At 40.4% G+C, this 16982-nt stretch overlaps 1 protein-coding gene across 3 annotated transcripts in view; it reads left to right on the forward strand.

The window, feature by feature from the left end:
• Positions 1-328: 328 nt before the first annotated feature.
• Positions 329-16982, forward strand: part of LOC144691614 (glutamate receptor ionotropic, kainate 1) — a 378270-nt gene continuing 361616 nt past the window's right edge. For all 3 annotated transcript variants that reach the window (XM_078559883.1, XM_078559884.1, XM_078559885.1), the window contains exon 1: positions 329-866. In XM_078559883.1, coding sequence (XP_078416009.1) covers positions 752-866 — 115 coding nt within the window. In that variant the 5' untranslated portion in view covers positions 329-751. The remainder of the gene's footprint in view (positions 867-16982) is intronic.

Consider the following 16982-nt stretch of genomic DNA (forward strand, 5'->3'; position numbering starts at 1 on the left):
AGGGACGATTTAGGGTTAAGGCATCTGACTGTAGGTTCTCAAATCTTTCTGAACTGGAATGGTCAGAAATCATGAAAAGGAGTTGGGGCCATTCACCGCACAGAGAAAACCTATTGAGTTCAGTGCTATCTGGGGGCCAGAAAAGTACCGGTCAGATTAGGAGCTTCATTCATTATTACATTACAGAAACAAGTGTTTCCAGACAGGGACAGGAAGACTCTCTCTCCCTATATATATATATGAAGTTGGGGGTGTAATTGCAGCTCGATTATACTGTAGTTTCTCAGTAGAAAGGTTTGATTGGAGTTCAGAAACCAGCAGCGTCACCAGTGGGAATGAGGATTAAATGCGAGGTTGGGATTTCTCTCTCTCTCTCTCTGGCTGATCCCTTCGTTTTGCTGTTTTTGCCGGCTGCTGTACAGTGAGCTTGGACACTGCGGTGAGACACGTCCTCTCTGATGGTGTTTCACACCAACCGCCGATTCATGTCACTCAACGGCAAGCTCTAACCCAGCTGGGGTACAGCACTGGCCAGCTCCAGGAGGACGAGCAGCGGTGAGAGAGAGAGAGAGGGGGGGAGAGAGTGTGTTTCGCCGACTCCGAGCCCTGTGTGAGCTTGGTGCATTGAGAAGGGGACAGGCGGAGAGGATTACTCTGTGGGGTTAACATGGAATGGGGGACAGAGGCGCCGAGTGCTGGATCCTAACAAATACTGCCATTTGATTTAGAGTGAAAGAGAAAAGCCACGAGAATGACCATGTGCTGCAATCCGAACGTGTTATTTCGCGATACAAAAGCGGCACTTTGCTTACTACTGTATATATTTGTCATCCCCTCTCAGAGTTCTCAACAAGTTCTCAGGATCGGTAAGTTTCTCCCAACTTGGTTTCATTGAACATTTCCCGCTTTATTGTGATGAATGTGCCACCGTTAATGCTTTTTTTGCTGCAACAAATTTTTTTTTTAGCTATCTTTGTGTTAGACGAAAATGAGACTAAAGTGCGAGTTGCGTATGTTTGCGAGTCTCAGAAATGCCTGTGGCAGATAATGCGGTAAAGTGTTAACACAGCAAGCGCCCATGTCTGTCTTGGAAAGTTGGGGACACTGTCAGCAGCATTGACTTGATTTTGGCCTTGCTCCACCCTGGGACTTGGCTCTCACTGCTTCATCTCGGGAGAATGCAGGTGACATTAAGAACCGTGCCTAGCTTGGCGGATTTTAATGTTTGGATTCATTATTACAGGGATTGATTCAGCCTCCCAAACGCATCCAAGACTTTCACAATCTTAAAGACAAGCATTGACCATATTGTGGAGTAAGTTCCTGTTTTACAAAGGAGTATGTTTTGCCATCAGAATGCCGCCCCTTCATGGTTAACGTTGGAGTTGAGCTGGAGGCAGGATTCAGCAATTGGATAATTGACAGTTGTCTTTTAAGAGCTGGTACATTCCAAAGGTTAAGAGAGAGGAAATGTGTTCCAATCCAAGTTAGTATGGCCACACATTTCAATTAGACTCAAGGAGCTGCAGTATTCACCCTTAGATGGAATGGCTTGGGGGTCCAGATGGTATCCACTCAGTGACTTGACCTGTTACAGATATTGATAACTATCGGAAAAGGCAATCAAAAAGCTGTCTCAATTACACTTCAATGATTCTTAAATCCTCAAAACATTAGACCGCCTGCATTTCCCGATAGTAAATCCGTTGAATATCAGTCATCTCCCTCGTCAATCGAAACGATTCCACAATCAAAGCTGCTCCATGTGGTTCAGTTTCGAATTGATATTTGCTAACTCCGAGCTCTCCTGTCACAGATGTTGATCGGACAAGTTCTTTGATTTTAGCTGATAATATGTTTAAATCTTTCTGCAAGCGGGTTAAGCTGTGATCTGTAATCTCCTTTTCTCAGAAGTGCTTGAGCTGACTGTTTGCCTCCCAAGATTGTACTGAAACGCGAATCCAACCGAACCTTGGGGCAGTTGGATTGCTTCCACTCAATTATCGGATTTGGCGTCCCTTCGCCAATTAAATCGGACACATTCAATTGAGATGTGTTTTTTTTTCAGCTGTGGCTCAGTTCATAGCACCCTCGCCTTTGAATCAGAGGGTTGTGGGTTCATGTCCCACTCCCGGAAACCAAGAACTGTGATTGTACTCGAAAGAGTTGCAATCTGTGACTGTTGATAACTCGAAAGAGTTTCCTTGTTTTACCTCCTCTGATGAGCTAGTTTATTCAGCACTTATCCAGTAGTACCAGTCAGCAGAATGGACAGCTCCTTTGCTGTCCTTCACTAGAATGAAAACTATGGAGAGGGTAGGCTGGTGTGGCCTGATTAATAGCAGTACCCGCAACTCCATAAAGCAGTCAATCAGTGCTGCAAACCTTTTAGCATCTGTAGTGTCCAAATCTCACCATGATATGAAATTGTGAAACGTCTGTATTTTTTCTGTTTTTTCACATCATAGAAACTAAATTGTTCTTTGGAATAAATTAAAAGGATGCAGTTTTTCCATTTATGAAATGCATTAATATTAAAGATGGTGCTTAAAGATTTTTTCAATTAAAACAGGTCAGCAACAGTTCCCATTATTATTACTTTTTTCAAATTAAAATTTCAAGTTTTGTTGCCACCTTTTCAATTTAAAAAGAAACCCCAAAGAACAACAATTGACAATTAAAAAGAACTAATTCTCATGGATGGGAATACAAATTTGTCCACACAAATTATATTAGATCTAGAGAATCATTCCTGAGTTATTTTGTTCCCAACATTTTCACATGGACATTCAAATAGATGGACAGGTCCATTACTTTAGCTATTTGCAAGTGAAAAGATGGTAGCGATTAATAGTGTTGAATAAATCTCTCTGAATTTGTGTTGTTCTTGTGATAAACAGCATAACACCATTACTAGCCCACATGGTAGACTGGATGTACAAAGACTCTGTTTCTTATCTGAAGAGCTCCCGATCTCAGCTAAGTTGTGGGGCAGAGGTACCAAGTACGTGCAGTGGAGGGCCCCATGCACAAGGGTGGTAGAGAAAAAAAGAATGCTGTTGTAGTGAATATCCCACCAGAGGGAGCTCCTGATCTCAGCTGGGGTGAATGGGGGAAGTACCAAGTGGCAATGATGGAGGGTGCTATTTTAGGAGGTTGGTGGGGTGGAGTGGGGAGGAGGCGGTTGGGTGGTGGGGGGGGTGCGGTGGTGAGAAGATTGAAGGAATGCTGCTGTAGTTATTTTCCTAGCCGATGAATCAAAAATACATGACTAGAGACTTAAAAACAGATCAGCTTCTCATTCTTTTTGATTGCAACACAGAACATGACGGAGGATCATGGATGGAAGAGAGCTGAAAATCAAGAGGAGTGAAACATAACAAGATCTGCTTAGGGAGCATGGCGCGATTGGTGGCGTTGGTTGGAGATAATGGGTGTGCAATTGGAATGGAAGGGTACAAGTGCACAGCTGACAGTAAATTTCTACCTGAATCATACTGCGATGGGGAGTGTCTAGAGGAGGTTGAAATCCTGAGTTTCAGCAAATTAATTACATGCTGGAAGGGGAAAATAATGGAGAAAGTTTTTAAAAACTACCAAAAAGCAGTGGGAGATGAATAAACATTTCAAGTACATATGGGAAATCAATGAACAGCTGCTAATCAAACATCAGCAATGTTGTTCTCCATTTTGGCATTCAAATTTCAAAATACCTCTGAAATAGAAATGACCACAAGATAGTAGTCATCTTGCTGTTGAAAATTATGAAAAACCTTAACCTCATCTTTTCACCTTTAGCAGTAAAATCCATCCTGAAGTACTGAAGATGTCCAGATATACCTATTGTTGTATTTTACCCCTCAATTCATTTCTTGTCTGCTTTTATTCTTACAGGCAAAGCAGATGGTTGATAGTCATAAATGAAAATTCTGGGCAATAGTTCAGAATTCATAGTGCATTTAATTACATTTCCACCTTCCTTTTTTGTGTTACAACTAAACATTGAAAGCAGTTTCAGAAATGTACAATTACATGATCTCAGCATTAAAATTTTAGCTTGCAAGAATGAATAAATAATATTTCAATGATTTTGTAAAGTAAAATTGAACATTTTTTTCCATGTACTCTGCTTTTTGTGGTGCTGTTATTCAGCCCAATAATGTCCTATTGCCTCTATACTTTCTTGAGCCAGTTCTCTACCCTCTCAGTTGTCCCCTCAATTGATGATTCTTTGATTTTTTTTTGGTCAGCCATCATCTCTGTTTCTACTAGATTTTACATTAATTGCTACTAGTAAGGAATGTTAATTGCAATCTATTCTTGACTATAAGAACAAAAGCTGAGATTAAAATGGAAAAATATGTGTAGACCAAAATACGCCTTGTACAGAAACTAGACAGATTAAAAAATAAGAAGAAAGGCAAACAAAGAAAACGCATAGCAGTAGGTTTGAAAAGATAAATGATTTCTATGATTTTTTTGCCATCTTTTCTCCTCACATTTTAACTCTTGATTTGAAAAAAGAGGGAATTTCTATCCCTTTAAAACAGCCGATCTTATTTAAACATTAATGTATTAGATTGAGTCAAATAAAGTTTCAATTTATTTTCTAGATAAGTTTACTGGTATATTGATGATTGTGCTGCACTGCCATGATGACATTGCAAGCTGACCCAAGAACTTGTGGTGTATTTTGTGCTTTCATTGTTTTAAGTGAATGTTTTGTCATTAATAGCTCTCTTAGGATTCCAAACACAATTTGGGTTGGATAGTTCAGCACAGTCAGCACCCACTTAAAATCAACAGGATCGATTTATTTCCTTTCATTTCAGAGAGCAGCAGATTATAGGAAATAGGTCAAGCAGCTGTTTCAGCAGCCTTGGAATTATTAAAGTGCAGTATTATTTCATCTGTACACTGAAAGTTTAAGTCAAGTATTAAGTTGCAATTCTGTAACACTGTTATGCTTTTGTCATAAGAACTCAAGCAGAAAAAGGTGATTAAATCTCAGATCAACCCTACCTTCTCAGCTATCATAGTTTCACTGGGGCCCTCAATCTTTTCTCTCTTTTAAGATAATTTGTTGCAATGTCTCTTGAACCCATTTTTGCTGATAACCCTCAATTGATTTTCCCAGTAACTTACTCCAACTTCATACTGTTCAATTAAAAAAGTTTTGCGTGACTTGTCTTACATAATTTTCATAACTTTAAAATTAGTATCTGACCTTTGAGTCATTTGAATTAGTCAATAATTTGCCTACATTAACTTTGTCAATTCCTGTCATCTTAAAAACTTCAATTAGCTCCGTCTTCCAGCAGTGCTGCATTGTGTCAAATCTTCCTGCTTATTTCTCTCGTTGAAATTTTGGAAAAGACATTCATTACAATAAGAATGTGGTAATTTTACTCTAGGGTCTTTGTAATGACAGGTCTTCCCATAAACACGTTGGCTTGAAATAACTTGGGTAAAATGAATATAAAAATTCTGCCTCACCAGGGAGCAATGAGAGGTGAGCTCTTTCTGGGAATGTGCAGACTAAACTAAAGGACTTCCTTTGCAGAACTAGTTCATCCCATGTCCATGAGCATTGCAGAAGGGAAAATTAGTATGTTTTAAAAATTACTGTCACAAGAACCTGTATCCATGCCTTGTGTTGTAATCAAATCAGTAATTTGATTACATGAACACTTGTGTTTTAAAAAAAATATTGTATATGACTGCAATCAAATCAGTTGCACTGATGAATATTTGCCTAAAAGCATGTTCTTGCTTTTATTCAGTTCATTCTCAGGTTGTTTGTGTTGCATTTATTGTCCATCGCTTTATGAAGGTGGTTATGCACCACCTTCTTGAACTACTGCAGTTCATGTGCTGAAGGCACCCCCACAGTGTTATTAGGTAGGGAATTCCAGGTCTTTGACCCAGTGATGTTGATAGAACAGCAATATATTACCAAGTCGGGGTAATGTGTGACTTGGAGGGTAACTTGGAGTTGATCGTAGTCGAAAGCTTCTTTTGTGTGGCCCTTCTTGGTGGCAGTGGCCATGGGTTTGGGCAATGTGGCAATGAATAATTTACTGCATCATTGGATTTTCAGATTTTGTATTGATTACAATTGACTTGATTTTCGTTCGTGGAACTTGAATATAAATAATGGACTTTGTCCAGGAGCAGTAAAACTAAATAACTCAAGTTAACTTCCTGTAAAACATTGTGATTACATGTTTTGAATATTGTCATATATATTTCAATCTAATATAATAAAGTGAGGCTGCTGGCAGAAGCTAACAAAATAAGTGCTGTCTGTCATTGCTAAGAAGTTTACATTTAGGCACTCTATAGCACTAATTATATGGATCTTTTTATATCTATTATACCTATTGACAGTGGTCGTGATGGAAATACCATCAAAAACTCCTACTCTGGATATACCATCAGTTAGATACCATGTAAAGCTTCCTGTACATTTCTCCAAAAGTGCGGTTGAACCACGGTAATATTCAAAACCCAAGGTGAAAAGCTTAGCTTCATAGGAATTGGAGTAGGCCATTCAATTCCAGAGTAATCATGGAGAGGATCACCAAAATTGAAAAGTTGCTGAGAGAAGATGACTAAATAGGGAAGTAATGATTTAGTAACAGCAAGATTGAATCTTTATTTTAGCATTTTGAGGATTAAAAGAGTGTGCGGAGCTCAGCAAGAACATGAGGAAAAGGTTCACAATGACACTAACCTTAGTAATTTAAAATAGAGATAGACAAAAAAAGGCTGCAGTGGAGCAAAGACATTGGACGCTAGGGTGAAATTAGAATTGTGCACTGAATAACAATGGTGTTTGTATTTTATCCAGGCTTGTAAGAGAAGAGTTGAGAGTCTCCCTCGATATAAGAGCAACATTTAAGTCTTGGATAGAGTATAAAGAGTTCAGTTCTTGGATTAAAATTACATTTTGACATGAAAAAGGGATCTGAACTTTTTGAAGACTGCTCTAGCACAGACAGAGACATGACTTCCATTTGAAATCTGTGGAGATAGTAAAACCAAAATTGCCAATAGATCAATAAAGTAGAGCCTTCAAAGGCAAAAGGTGGTAACTATTGACTGAAGCTGTGACAGCCAATGAAGAAATTGCTTATACCAAGTATTAGTTAGCACAACAGTTATGTTACTGGACTAGCAACACAGATAATGCAAGTTCAAATCCTATCATTTCAATTTGCTAAATAAGTAAATCTGAGCCCCAGAACTTAGTATCAGTAAAAATGCAATCATGATACTATTGAATTGTTGTAAAAATCTAACTGATTCCTTAATGCCCTTTACCAAGAAAAACTGTGGGTCTTGCCCATTCTTGGTTATGACTCCAGTTCCACAATAATATGGTTCACTCTTTAATGTCCTCTGATGTAGCCTAGCAAACCACTTAAGTGTAGGGATGGGCAATAAATTCTAACCTTACCAGCAATGCCACAATGTAAGAATGAATTAAAACATTTTTTTTAAACAAAACAAGTTGAAAGAAATGAATGGAGGAGATAAAATGTGAATTCAGATATTGTGTTGATTTTAAAATAAAGAGAACAGAAAATGCACTTGCTTAGGAGGGTGCAGCTGCAACCATACTCAGAAAAACTCACAATCCTGGACAAAGCTGTTCACTGGATTGCCACTTTATCCACCCCCCTCTATTACCGGCATACCGTGGCTGCAGAGTGTCCCATCTACAAGATGCACTGCTGCAACTTTCCAGAGCCTCCCAAACCTGTGACCCTCCATCTCAAAGCACAAGAAGCAGGCCCATGAGAATGCAGGTACCTCCAAGTTCTCCTCCACATTGCACACTACTCTGACTTGGGCATATATTGTTGTTATTTCAACATCACTGTGTCAAAATTCTGGAACTTACTACCAAACTGTTTTGTGGACACATCTTCATTACACAGGCTGCAGCAGTTCAGGAAGAAAGTCTCACCTTCATCTTGTCAAGGGCAACAAGTGATAGGCAATTAATGTTGGCCTTGCTGTTGACACCCATTTCCTGAGGAATTAAATAAAAATCTTATTTAGAACTAAGTTGTTCTTACTGATTTTCCTTTTGTACATTAACATTCTTGCAATATAGTTTAGTAGTATTGTTATATAGGAGATCCTATGAATTCATGGGTGTGGTAACTGGATGTATATTCAGTCCCGCCTGCCAATCATGGCTCATGCGACTTACTGTGGGGGCTCCAACCAGTGAGCTCTTAGCACAGGCAATCAGCGGAGTGGGGCTTTTCCGGTGAGAGATTTGGTTGAGCATGCAAGCACTGAAAATGTCACTGTAATAGAGTTTAATTGTTTCTTGATGAAACCTCGATAGAGTCATCACATTTGGCGATGAGGGCAAAATCAACTTTGACTGTGCACCTCACGCTGTTACTGTGAGTAAATCGAATTTTTAAAAAAGCTACTCACCAGTCATGCTGCTGTTTGGAAAAATTGACCCATATGATGCTAATATTGACTACTGGAGCCAGTATGTTCAGCGCCTCGGATTTTACTTTGTAACAAATGAAATAACTGTCAAAAAAAAAAGCGGAAAGCGATCCTTTTAAGTGCATGTGGTAGTAAAACATATAACTTGATTCGTAACTCAACTGTCCCAAGCATGCCCAATTCCAAGTCATATAGTGAGTTAATGGACCTAGTGAAGACACACTTCCAGCTGAAGCAATCTGTGATAACGCAGTGCTTTAAATTCAATTCAAGCGTTTGGGGCCCGGGAGAGTCCATCGCAACCTATGTAGCGAACCTCAAGCATTTGACAGAATACTGCAACTTTGGAGACATTTTAAATGATGTGCTGTGGGAATGATCATGCATGTGGAGTCAAGGACGATGCCATACAGCGTTGATTGCTTGCCGAGCTCGATATCGATTTTAAATGCGTACTAGAAATCTCCCTCACCATGGAAAGTGCTGTGAGAGACTCACAGGCTTTGCAACAGATGGGTAATAGCGCCATACTTCATGTTGGGCAGGAACCTGCCGCTGAGCGTGGCGCAAAAGCCAGACCTTCAGAATTAGAGCGTGATTCAATGTCCACTGTAAGGAACATTAAGAAGCCTAACAAAAACGCTTCATCATTGGTTTCAAGACATAATTGCTATAGATGCGGAGGTGACCATGAGCAGATAGATACCTATAAATTCAAAGAGGCAGACTACCATTACTGTCATAAGAAGGGTCACATGGTTAGGCAATGCCAGACAAAGTTGAAGAAGCCTGCAAAATAGCAAACAAACATGATAGAAATAACGGGTACAGCAAAGGCTGAAGCTGCTGCTCCTGACATTTACTCCTTATATAATATGCTGTGAAGACTGAGCCTATTGCGGTGACAGTATGAGTGAATGAGAAGCCACTGACAATGGAAGTGGATACTGGTGCCTCAACTACAGTGGTAGGAGAGCACACTTTCAGGTACCTTAATGAAGGATGACAGCCAATAAACTTGTAGCGGGCAACCACTAAATTAAGAACTTACACGGGAGAATCTATTCAAGTAAAGGGCTTCGCTACTGTCCCAGCCTCTTACAAGTGACAGACAGCCCAACTGCCTGTAATAATAGTGAAAGAAGAGGGACCCAGTCTTTTAGATAGAAGCAAAATACTGCAGATGCTGGAAATCTGAAACAAAAACAAACATAGCTGGAAAAACTCAGCAGGTCTGACAGCATCTGCGGAGAGGAATACAGTTAACGTTTCGAGTCTGTATGACTCTTCATCAGAAGCTATTTTTGCTTTTGACCCAGTCTTTTAGGTCAGGATTGCCTACAGAAGATCAGACTGGTCTGAGATATTTAATCTAAAATCAAATAGAATCCCAGAACTTCTAAGGAAATGAAACATGGTTTTTTTGGATAAATTAGGGAAGCTAAAAAGCATGCACGCCAATATACATGTTGATCCTCAGGCGACACACATTTCTTTAAGGCCAGGCCTGTGCCTTATACATTGAAAGAAAAGGTGGATGCAGAGCTGTGCAGGTTAGAAAAGCTGGGCATCATCCAACCTGTCCAATCCTCAGAGTGGGCTGCATCCATAGTTCCAGTGGTTAAGCCTGACCACACCATACGCATCTGTGGAAACTATAAATTGACAGCAAATAAGGCAACAAAACTAGATAAGTACCCCATTCCAAGGATATATGACTTATATGCCAAGCTGGCTGGAGGCCTTATACGAAATTGGATATGATCCATGCCTACCAGCAATTAAAACTGAATGGCATGTTGAGAGAATACATGACTATTAACACACACAAGGCTCTTTGGAGTCTCGTCAGCATGCGTTATTTTCCAGAGGACAATGGAGAGTATTTTGCAAGGACTCCCGTGAGTGGTAGTATATTTGGGTGATGTTCTTATCACTGGGTCAACCTAGACTGAACACTTGGCTAACCTGGAGGAGATTCTAAGAAGGTTCACGGAAGCCAACATACAGTTAAAGAAGGAAAAATGCATGTTTGAAGCACTAGAAGTCACTTGTCTAGGGCACAGAGTGGATGCAAGGGGTTTGCATCCGGTAGAAGATAAAGTTCAGGAAATAAAAGATGCACCATTGCCATCCAATGTTACAGAACTCAAAGTCCTTCCTGGGTATGATCAAATACTATAGTCACTTTTTCCTAAATCTGTCAACTTTTTTGGCACCATTACACTCACTGTTAAAAAAGAACCACCATTGGTCACGGGGTTCACAGCAGGAAGAAGCCTTTGTGAAAGCAAAGAAATTGCTGCATTCGCCTTGCTTATTGGTACATTATGACCCATTGAAAGAGCTGGTGTTAACATGTGATGCCTCTCTTTATGGTGTAGGTGCTGTATTATCACATAAAATGGAAAATGGATCAGAAAGACCCATTGGTTATGTCTTGAGAGCTATTTTCCAAGCCGAGAAGGGCTACCCTCAGTTAGAAAAAGAAGGATTATCAGTAGTATTCGGTGTAAAAAAGTTTCATCAGTACCTGCATGGGTGACATTTCACTATCATGTCAGACCATAAACCTTTAATGGGATTATGCAGTGAGGACAAGGCCATTCCGCCAATAGCATCAGCAAGAATACAACACTGGGCTCTGACATTATCTGCGTATGAGTGTACTTTTATGTACTGCCCTGGCCTACACATTGCAAATGCAGATGCACTGTGTTGCCTCTCGTTACCAGATAGTATTGTAAAAACTCCCATTCCACAAGAATTAGTGCTAATATTGAATTTCTTAGATTCTTTGTCTGTGTTTGCAGAACAAATTAGAAATTGGACGAACAGAGATCCAATATTGTCATAAGTCAGAGATTTTGTTTTGCAAGAATGGCCAAACTCGCCTGTATCTGATGAATTGAGACCATTTCATGTCAGAAACACGGAATTAAGCTGTCAAGTTGGAGTTGTGTTGTGGGATTCAAGAGTTGTCGTACCATCACAAGGTAGAGAGCCACTCTTGACAGAGCTCCACAGTGCACATCCAGGCATATCAAAGATGAAAATGCTTGCGCAAAGCTATGTATGGTAGCCAGGCATTGACAGTGACATTGAAAGCATCCATTGTCTGCAACAACAGAAGATGCCTGTTTCACCTCCCTTGCATCTGTGGGAGTTGCCTGGTCGACCCTGGGTTCAATTACATATCAAATATGTAGGACCATTCTTAGGTACCATGTTCTTGATAATTGTAGATGCACATTCAAAATAAATGGATGCATACGAAGTCAAATCGCCAACATTGAACGCAACTGTTGAGAAACTACATCACTGTTTCAGCGTTCATGGCATACCTGAAATTGTCATTTCTGATAATGGTACAGCCTTTACCAGCAACGTGTTTCAGAAATTTATGGATCTGAATGGAATCCAACATATTAAAGTCCCTTGGCATCCCTTATCGAATAGCCTAGCTGAGAGGGCAGTACAAACTTCTAAGCCTGGTATGAAAAAATTATCAGATGGCATCTCTGGAATCTTGACTTTCCCGGTTTCTCTTCAGTTATCACACAACACCACATTCGACTACGGGTTCAACACTGTCAGAGTTATTAATGAAATGCCGTCTGCGTACACGTTTGCACTTGCTCTTTTCAAATTTAGAGGGGAAGGCAGCGCGGAACCAGAGCAATCAGAAGTTTATCCATGACATACATAGTAAAACTCGCACATTCATTGTAGGTGACACGGTATACATGTGAAATTTCAGCAGCGGACCCTGCTGGGCTCTGGGAGCAATTGTTTCAGAGACTGGTCCATTATCCTTCCAAGTGCATGTGGGAGATAGAACCATTGGTAAGTATATAGATCACATCCAGAGAGGCATTCCAACAATTAACTGATCAACCTGTGATTAACGTTGAACCGTTAACTTCTGAGGTGTATGATCGACCTAGAACAGACATTCCAAATGTTTCAGAAGAGTTACCAAATCCTGAACTGCCTAGCTCTGATGATCCTGTCGATCCTGTTGAGGAACCTCCAGTGATAGAGCTACGCTGCTCTATTCGTATAAAAAGAGCACCTCAGAGACTTGATTTGTAATCGTCTGAAATTATATATATATTTGTTGGATTGTTTAAATGTTTTTCTGTAAAGAGTATTATAAAAAATACTAAAGGGGGAGGAAATGTGGCAACTGGATGTATAGTCATTCCCTCCTGCCAATCACAGGTCATGTGATGTACTGGGGGGGGCTCTGACCAGTAAGCTCTTAGCACAGGTAACCTGTGGGGCAGGCTTTTCTGATGAGAGATCTGGTCGAGCATGCAAGACCGGAAAACATCTCTGTAACAAAGTTTAACTGTTTCTTGATGAAACCAGTTTGCTCCATAGAGCCATCACAATGGGATAAATTATCTATACATCGTTGTAGCTAGAACTAGGTTCCTTATTAGTTCCTGTTATTCCAGGGATTGCACTTGGTTGGGGATAGGGTTTTCCATCCTCTTCTCTGTTGATCTCTAATCTGATGAAGAGTGAGTTGGGTCAGATCCTGGTTGATTTATCTTCAACAGGGGATTCAGCATTCTTTTTGTCATCGTTTTCTCCAATTTAATATTTGCTTCTAAGTGGTGAATCTCTTAGTGTTTCTACCAAGTATGCTGAAAAAGGCTCTCATAACATTATTTATTTCTTTTTCTTCTTTCAGCTTTTCCCATTTTACTTGGAGTTGCCACAATACTGGTTAATCACCCTTCTCCATTTCCTCCTGCCAGTCACCCATTCCTCCTCCAATTCTGTTGTGTTTAAGTCTCTCATCACCACATCTTTCCATCTGGTCTTAGGCCTTCCTCTTTGCCTTCTACCTGGCAGTCCCACCTCCTTCACTTGTCTCACCACATTTCCTCTCGCTCTCCACAACAGATGACCATGCCATTTCAATCTCTTCTCTGCTACTTTCTTTGATGCTCCCACAATTTTCATTGACCTCCTGATGTGCTGGTTCCTGATCTTGTCCTTTCTTGTTACTCCACACATCAGTAATATCCAGTCATTCCTCTCTTCTTGATATGCCCAAGTTTCTGCACTATATAACAAGGATGGTCTCACAACTGTCTTGAGAATTCTTCCTTTCAGTTTCAGCGATACTATTCTATCAAATAACACTCGACTGTACTTCTTCCAGTTACTCCAGCCAGACCATTGCTTAATTTCCAGTTCCATGCTTCATCTTTTACCACCACTGACCCCAAATACTTGAAACTGCTCACTTTCTCCCATTCTCCATAATCTTTACACCTTCACTCTGATCCTCTTCCCTAGGCTAAAACTGACTGTCCATAAGTTGGACCTTTGGCCTACTGATCTTCATACCCCTTTCTTCCAGTGCTTCTCTCGAGTTCTTCAGATACTCTGTTATGTTCCTGTCATCCCCACCACATAGCTCAGTGTCATCCGCAAACATCATAAATCATGACACTTCCTGTCTCACTTGCTCATTTAGAACATCCCTGACAATCAGGAAGAGGAGGGGGCTGAGTGCCGATCCTTGGTGTAATCCACCTTTGGTTTCAATGCTCTCACTCTACCCACACAGCCTCTTACTCTTGCCTGGCACTACATGTACATGTCCTGTAATAGTCATATGTACTTCTCAGGGACTCCACAAATTCTAGCACAGCTCTAGACTTCCTCCCTAGGCACCCAGTAATAAGCCTTCTCTAGGTTGATGAATATGATTGTTATGTTTCATTGGCTTTCCTGATATTTCCCCATCATGTCACAAAATAAAAATGGCATCACTGGTGCTTCTTCTGGACATGAATTTGAATTTACCTTCATGGATTTCCACTATCTTTCTCAGTCTCTGATCCATGACTCTCTCCCATATCTTGAATGTATGTGGTAGGCGCTTAAATACTCGGTGGTCTTTGCAATCTTGAATGCCTCCCTTTCCTTTGAATATTGGTACCAAAATGCTTTGCCGCCATGCCCTTGGGATTTTGTCTCTTACCATAACACAATTGAACAGCTTGTTCAGGAACTGAACCCCATATTCACCTCGGCAGGTCCATACTTCTGCTGGCATCTCATCCAGTTCTGCAGCTTTGTCGTTTTTCATTCCTGTCAGTGCTATTCTCATTTCTTCCAAATTGAAGCTTTTTGTCATCCCTTGATTGGCAGCTACCTCTTATGTCTTTGTTCATGAGTTTTCTTCATTTATAAGCCAGTTAAAGCATAGCCTCACCTCTCTTTGATTTCATCCTCTTTCTCTAAAGTTACTCTACCTGCATCCTTGACATATTTTGTTAACCTATCTCTAGCAGCTGCTATTCTGAAGATATATTTTTGTTATCAACATTTTGATATATTTCTTCCATGGCTGTATTAGTTACTTACTGTTTATCCTTTTTCATTCAGCACTATGAACATTATATCCTAGACTTTACTGTTGGTATAAAAGCTTTTATAGGCCATTGTTCGCACAAAAGCAGCAGTAGAAAATGCAAGTATAGCATAGCATATGCTTTCCAGTTAATCTTGACCCATTCCACATAGCTGGCCATGGGGAAGGGAGTGGTCTGAATGCTAATATGGAAGATTAATTTAGTTTTGGTCATACTACTTTATTCAAGGCTCTGAATTCAATCTGAGAAAGGAAGGTCTTGAAAAACCTGCAAAGGGACATATCTCTGTAAATGTCGAGATATGCCTGGTGGAAAACTCTGCTGCTGACCCTGGGCTTTGTGGGTTGACACAAAGCTTCCCTAATATGTCTGCTTGTCCAAATGCCTCTTAGGGAGCATCTGTGGCACCTCCCATAGTAAGGATGTTGGAAAATCTTACAAAGGTGTTTTAGCTGTGGAGTGTTACAGGGGATCTCCTGGGAAAAGAAGACACAGTTTCATCTACCTCTCACCGCTGCCAGACATAGTCATCATTGTAAGAAGACTTTTGGAGAAACCTCCACCCTGTGTCCATATGCCACATTTCACTGCGGGCCTGGGAACTCTCTGCCCCATTCTATACCCATGGCCACGAGTGAGGCAAACTTGGCTGTGTGCAATGACCTCTGATCAAAAAAAGCTGAAGGCAGACAAAGACAAAAAAAATTATCATTGCCTCCAATATGCCAACTCAGCCTTCAGCTGACTGAGGAAAAGATTATTTCAGGACTAGGATCTCAAACCCAAGACTAAGGTCATGGTTTACTGGGCAGCAGTGATCCCCATGCTCTTTTATGCTTCGGAGTTTTGGACAACCTACAGCAGGCACCTCAAGGCACGGGAGAAGTATCACACAGTGGTGGGATATTCCAAATCTGGTGGTAAGAAAGGCAGTCCAAAGCAGAATCTTCCCACAAGCCAACATGCCTAGCATCATGGCAATGATCACTAAAAACAGGCTCTGCTGTGCAGGCCATGCTGTTTGAATTTCTCCTGAAGCAACTGTCCTACTTAGAACTTGGTCATTGCAAGAGATTCCCAGGAGGACAGTGAAAACGCTTTAGGGATATCCCCATAGCATCCCTGAAGAATCCAGACATCATCACCAATTCATGGGAGTCCTTGGCTTATGACCAACTAAAACGAAGAAGGTTCATTTGGGAAGGCACCAAACACATTCAGCGACTTCAGGAACATGCAGAGGCATCGGAGAAAACGCATGAACCTCCAAACGACTCATCTACCCAACCCCTCAAGCACCACCTGCCCCATATGTGACAGAGTCTGCAGATCACACATTGGGCTTATTAGCCATCTCAGAGACCATCGAACCAGAGTGGAAGCAAGTCACCCTTGAACCCAAGGGAATGCCTAAGAAAGAAGAAGATAAAAAGCATCATTCTCCCTCCGTAAAGGCTTATCTGCGAATCACCTTGTGCCAGGTACCAAAGTGCAGATAGACTCCATGAAGGTCGATCCCAAAAATGGATTGAAGGGAAGGAAGATGTGAAATGCTGTTGAAAGAGGCTGGAAATTAAATTACTGAGATAAACCATTAAAAAAAAAGTGGACAAATATTCTAACTCCAAGGCTTGAGTGAGTTTTGTGTTTATTTTTAATTCATCATACTATGAAAAGCAATCAAGATTTAATTTTTGTGTTCATTTTTACAACACAAAAATTAGAATCACTATTTACAAGCAGTATGAAGATGTTATTTGATTGTAATTGCACTAAATATCGATTTCAATTGGAAGTATCTAGGGTGTGTTAAACTGTAGTTATTCATTTTTAAAGGTACAGACTTTGAACAGAAGATGCAAATACAGTGTATAAATAGCACATCAAAGTTAGAGAATGGATACTGACACTGCAGTGTTTGGAATCATTCAGTTATGTTGACTATATAGTGCAAACTGGAAGGTGGTGAACTTCTGTCAAATGGCACAAAACGTTGTTTACGTTGTTTCCACGTCTCTTCTGCTAAAAGTATTTTGGATGATCAAGTGAACCTCTGCAGAAGTTCAACTCATATGTATTTAATAGTGTCAGCAAATGGAA

Source organism: Cetorhinus maximus, chromosome 16 (assembly GCF_964194155.1).
Source record: "Cetorhinus maximus chromosome 16, sCetMax3.hap1.1, whole genome shotgun sequence".
Lineage (NCBI taxonomy): Eukaryota > Metazoa > Chordata > Chondrichthyes > Lamniformes > Cetorhinidae > Cetorhinus > Cetorhinus maximus.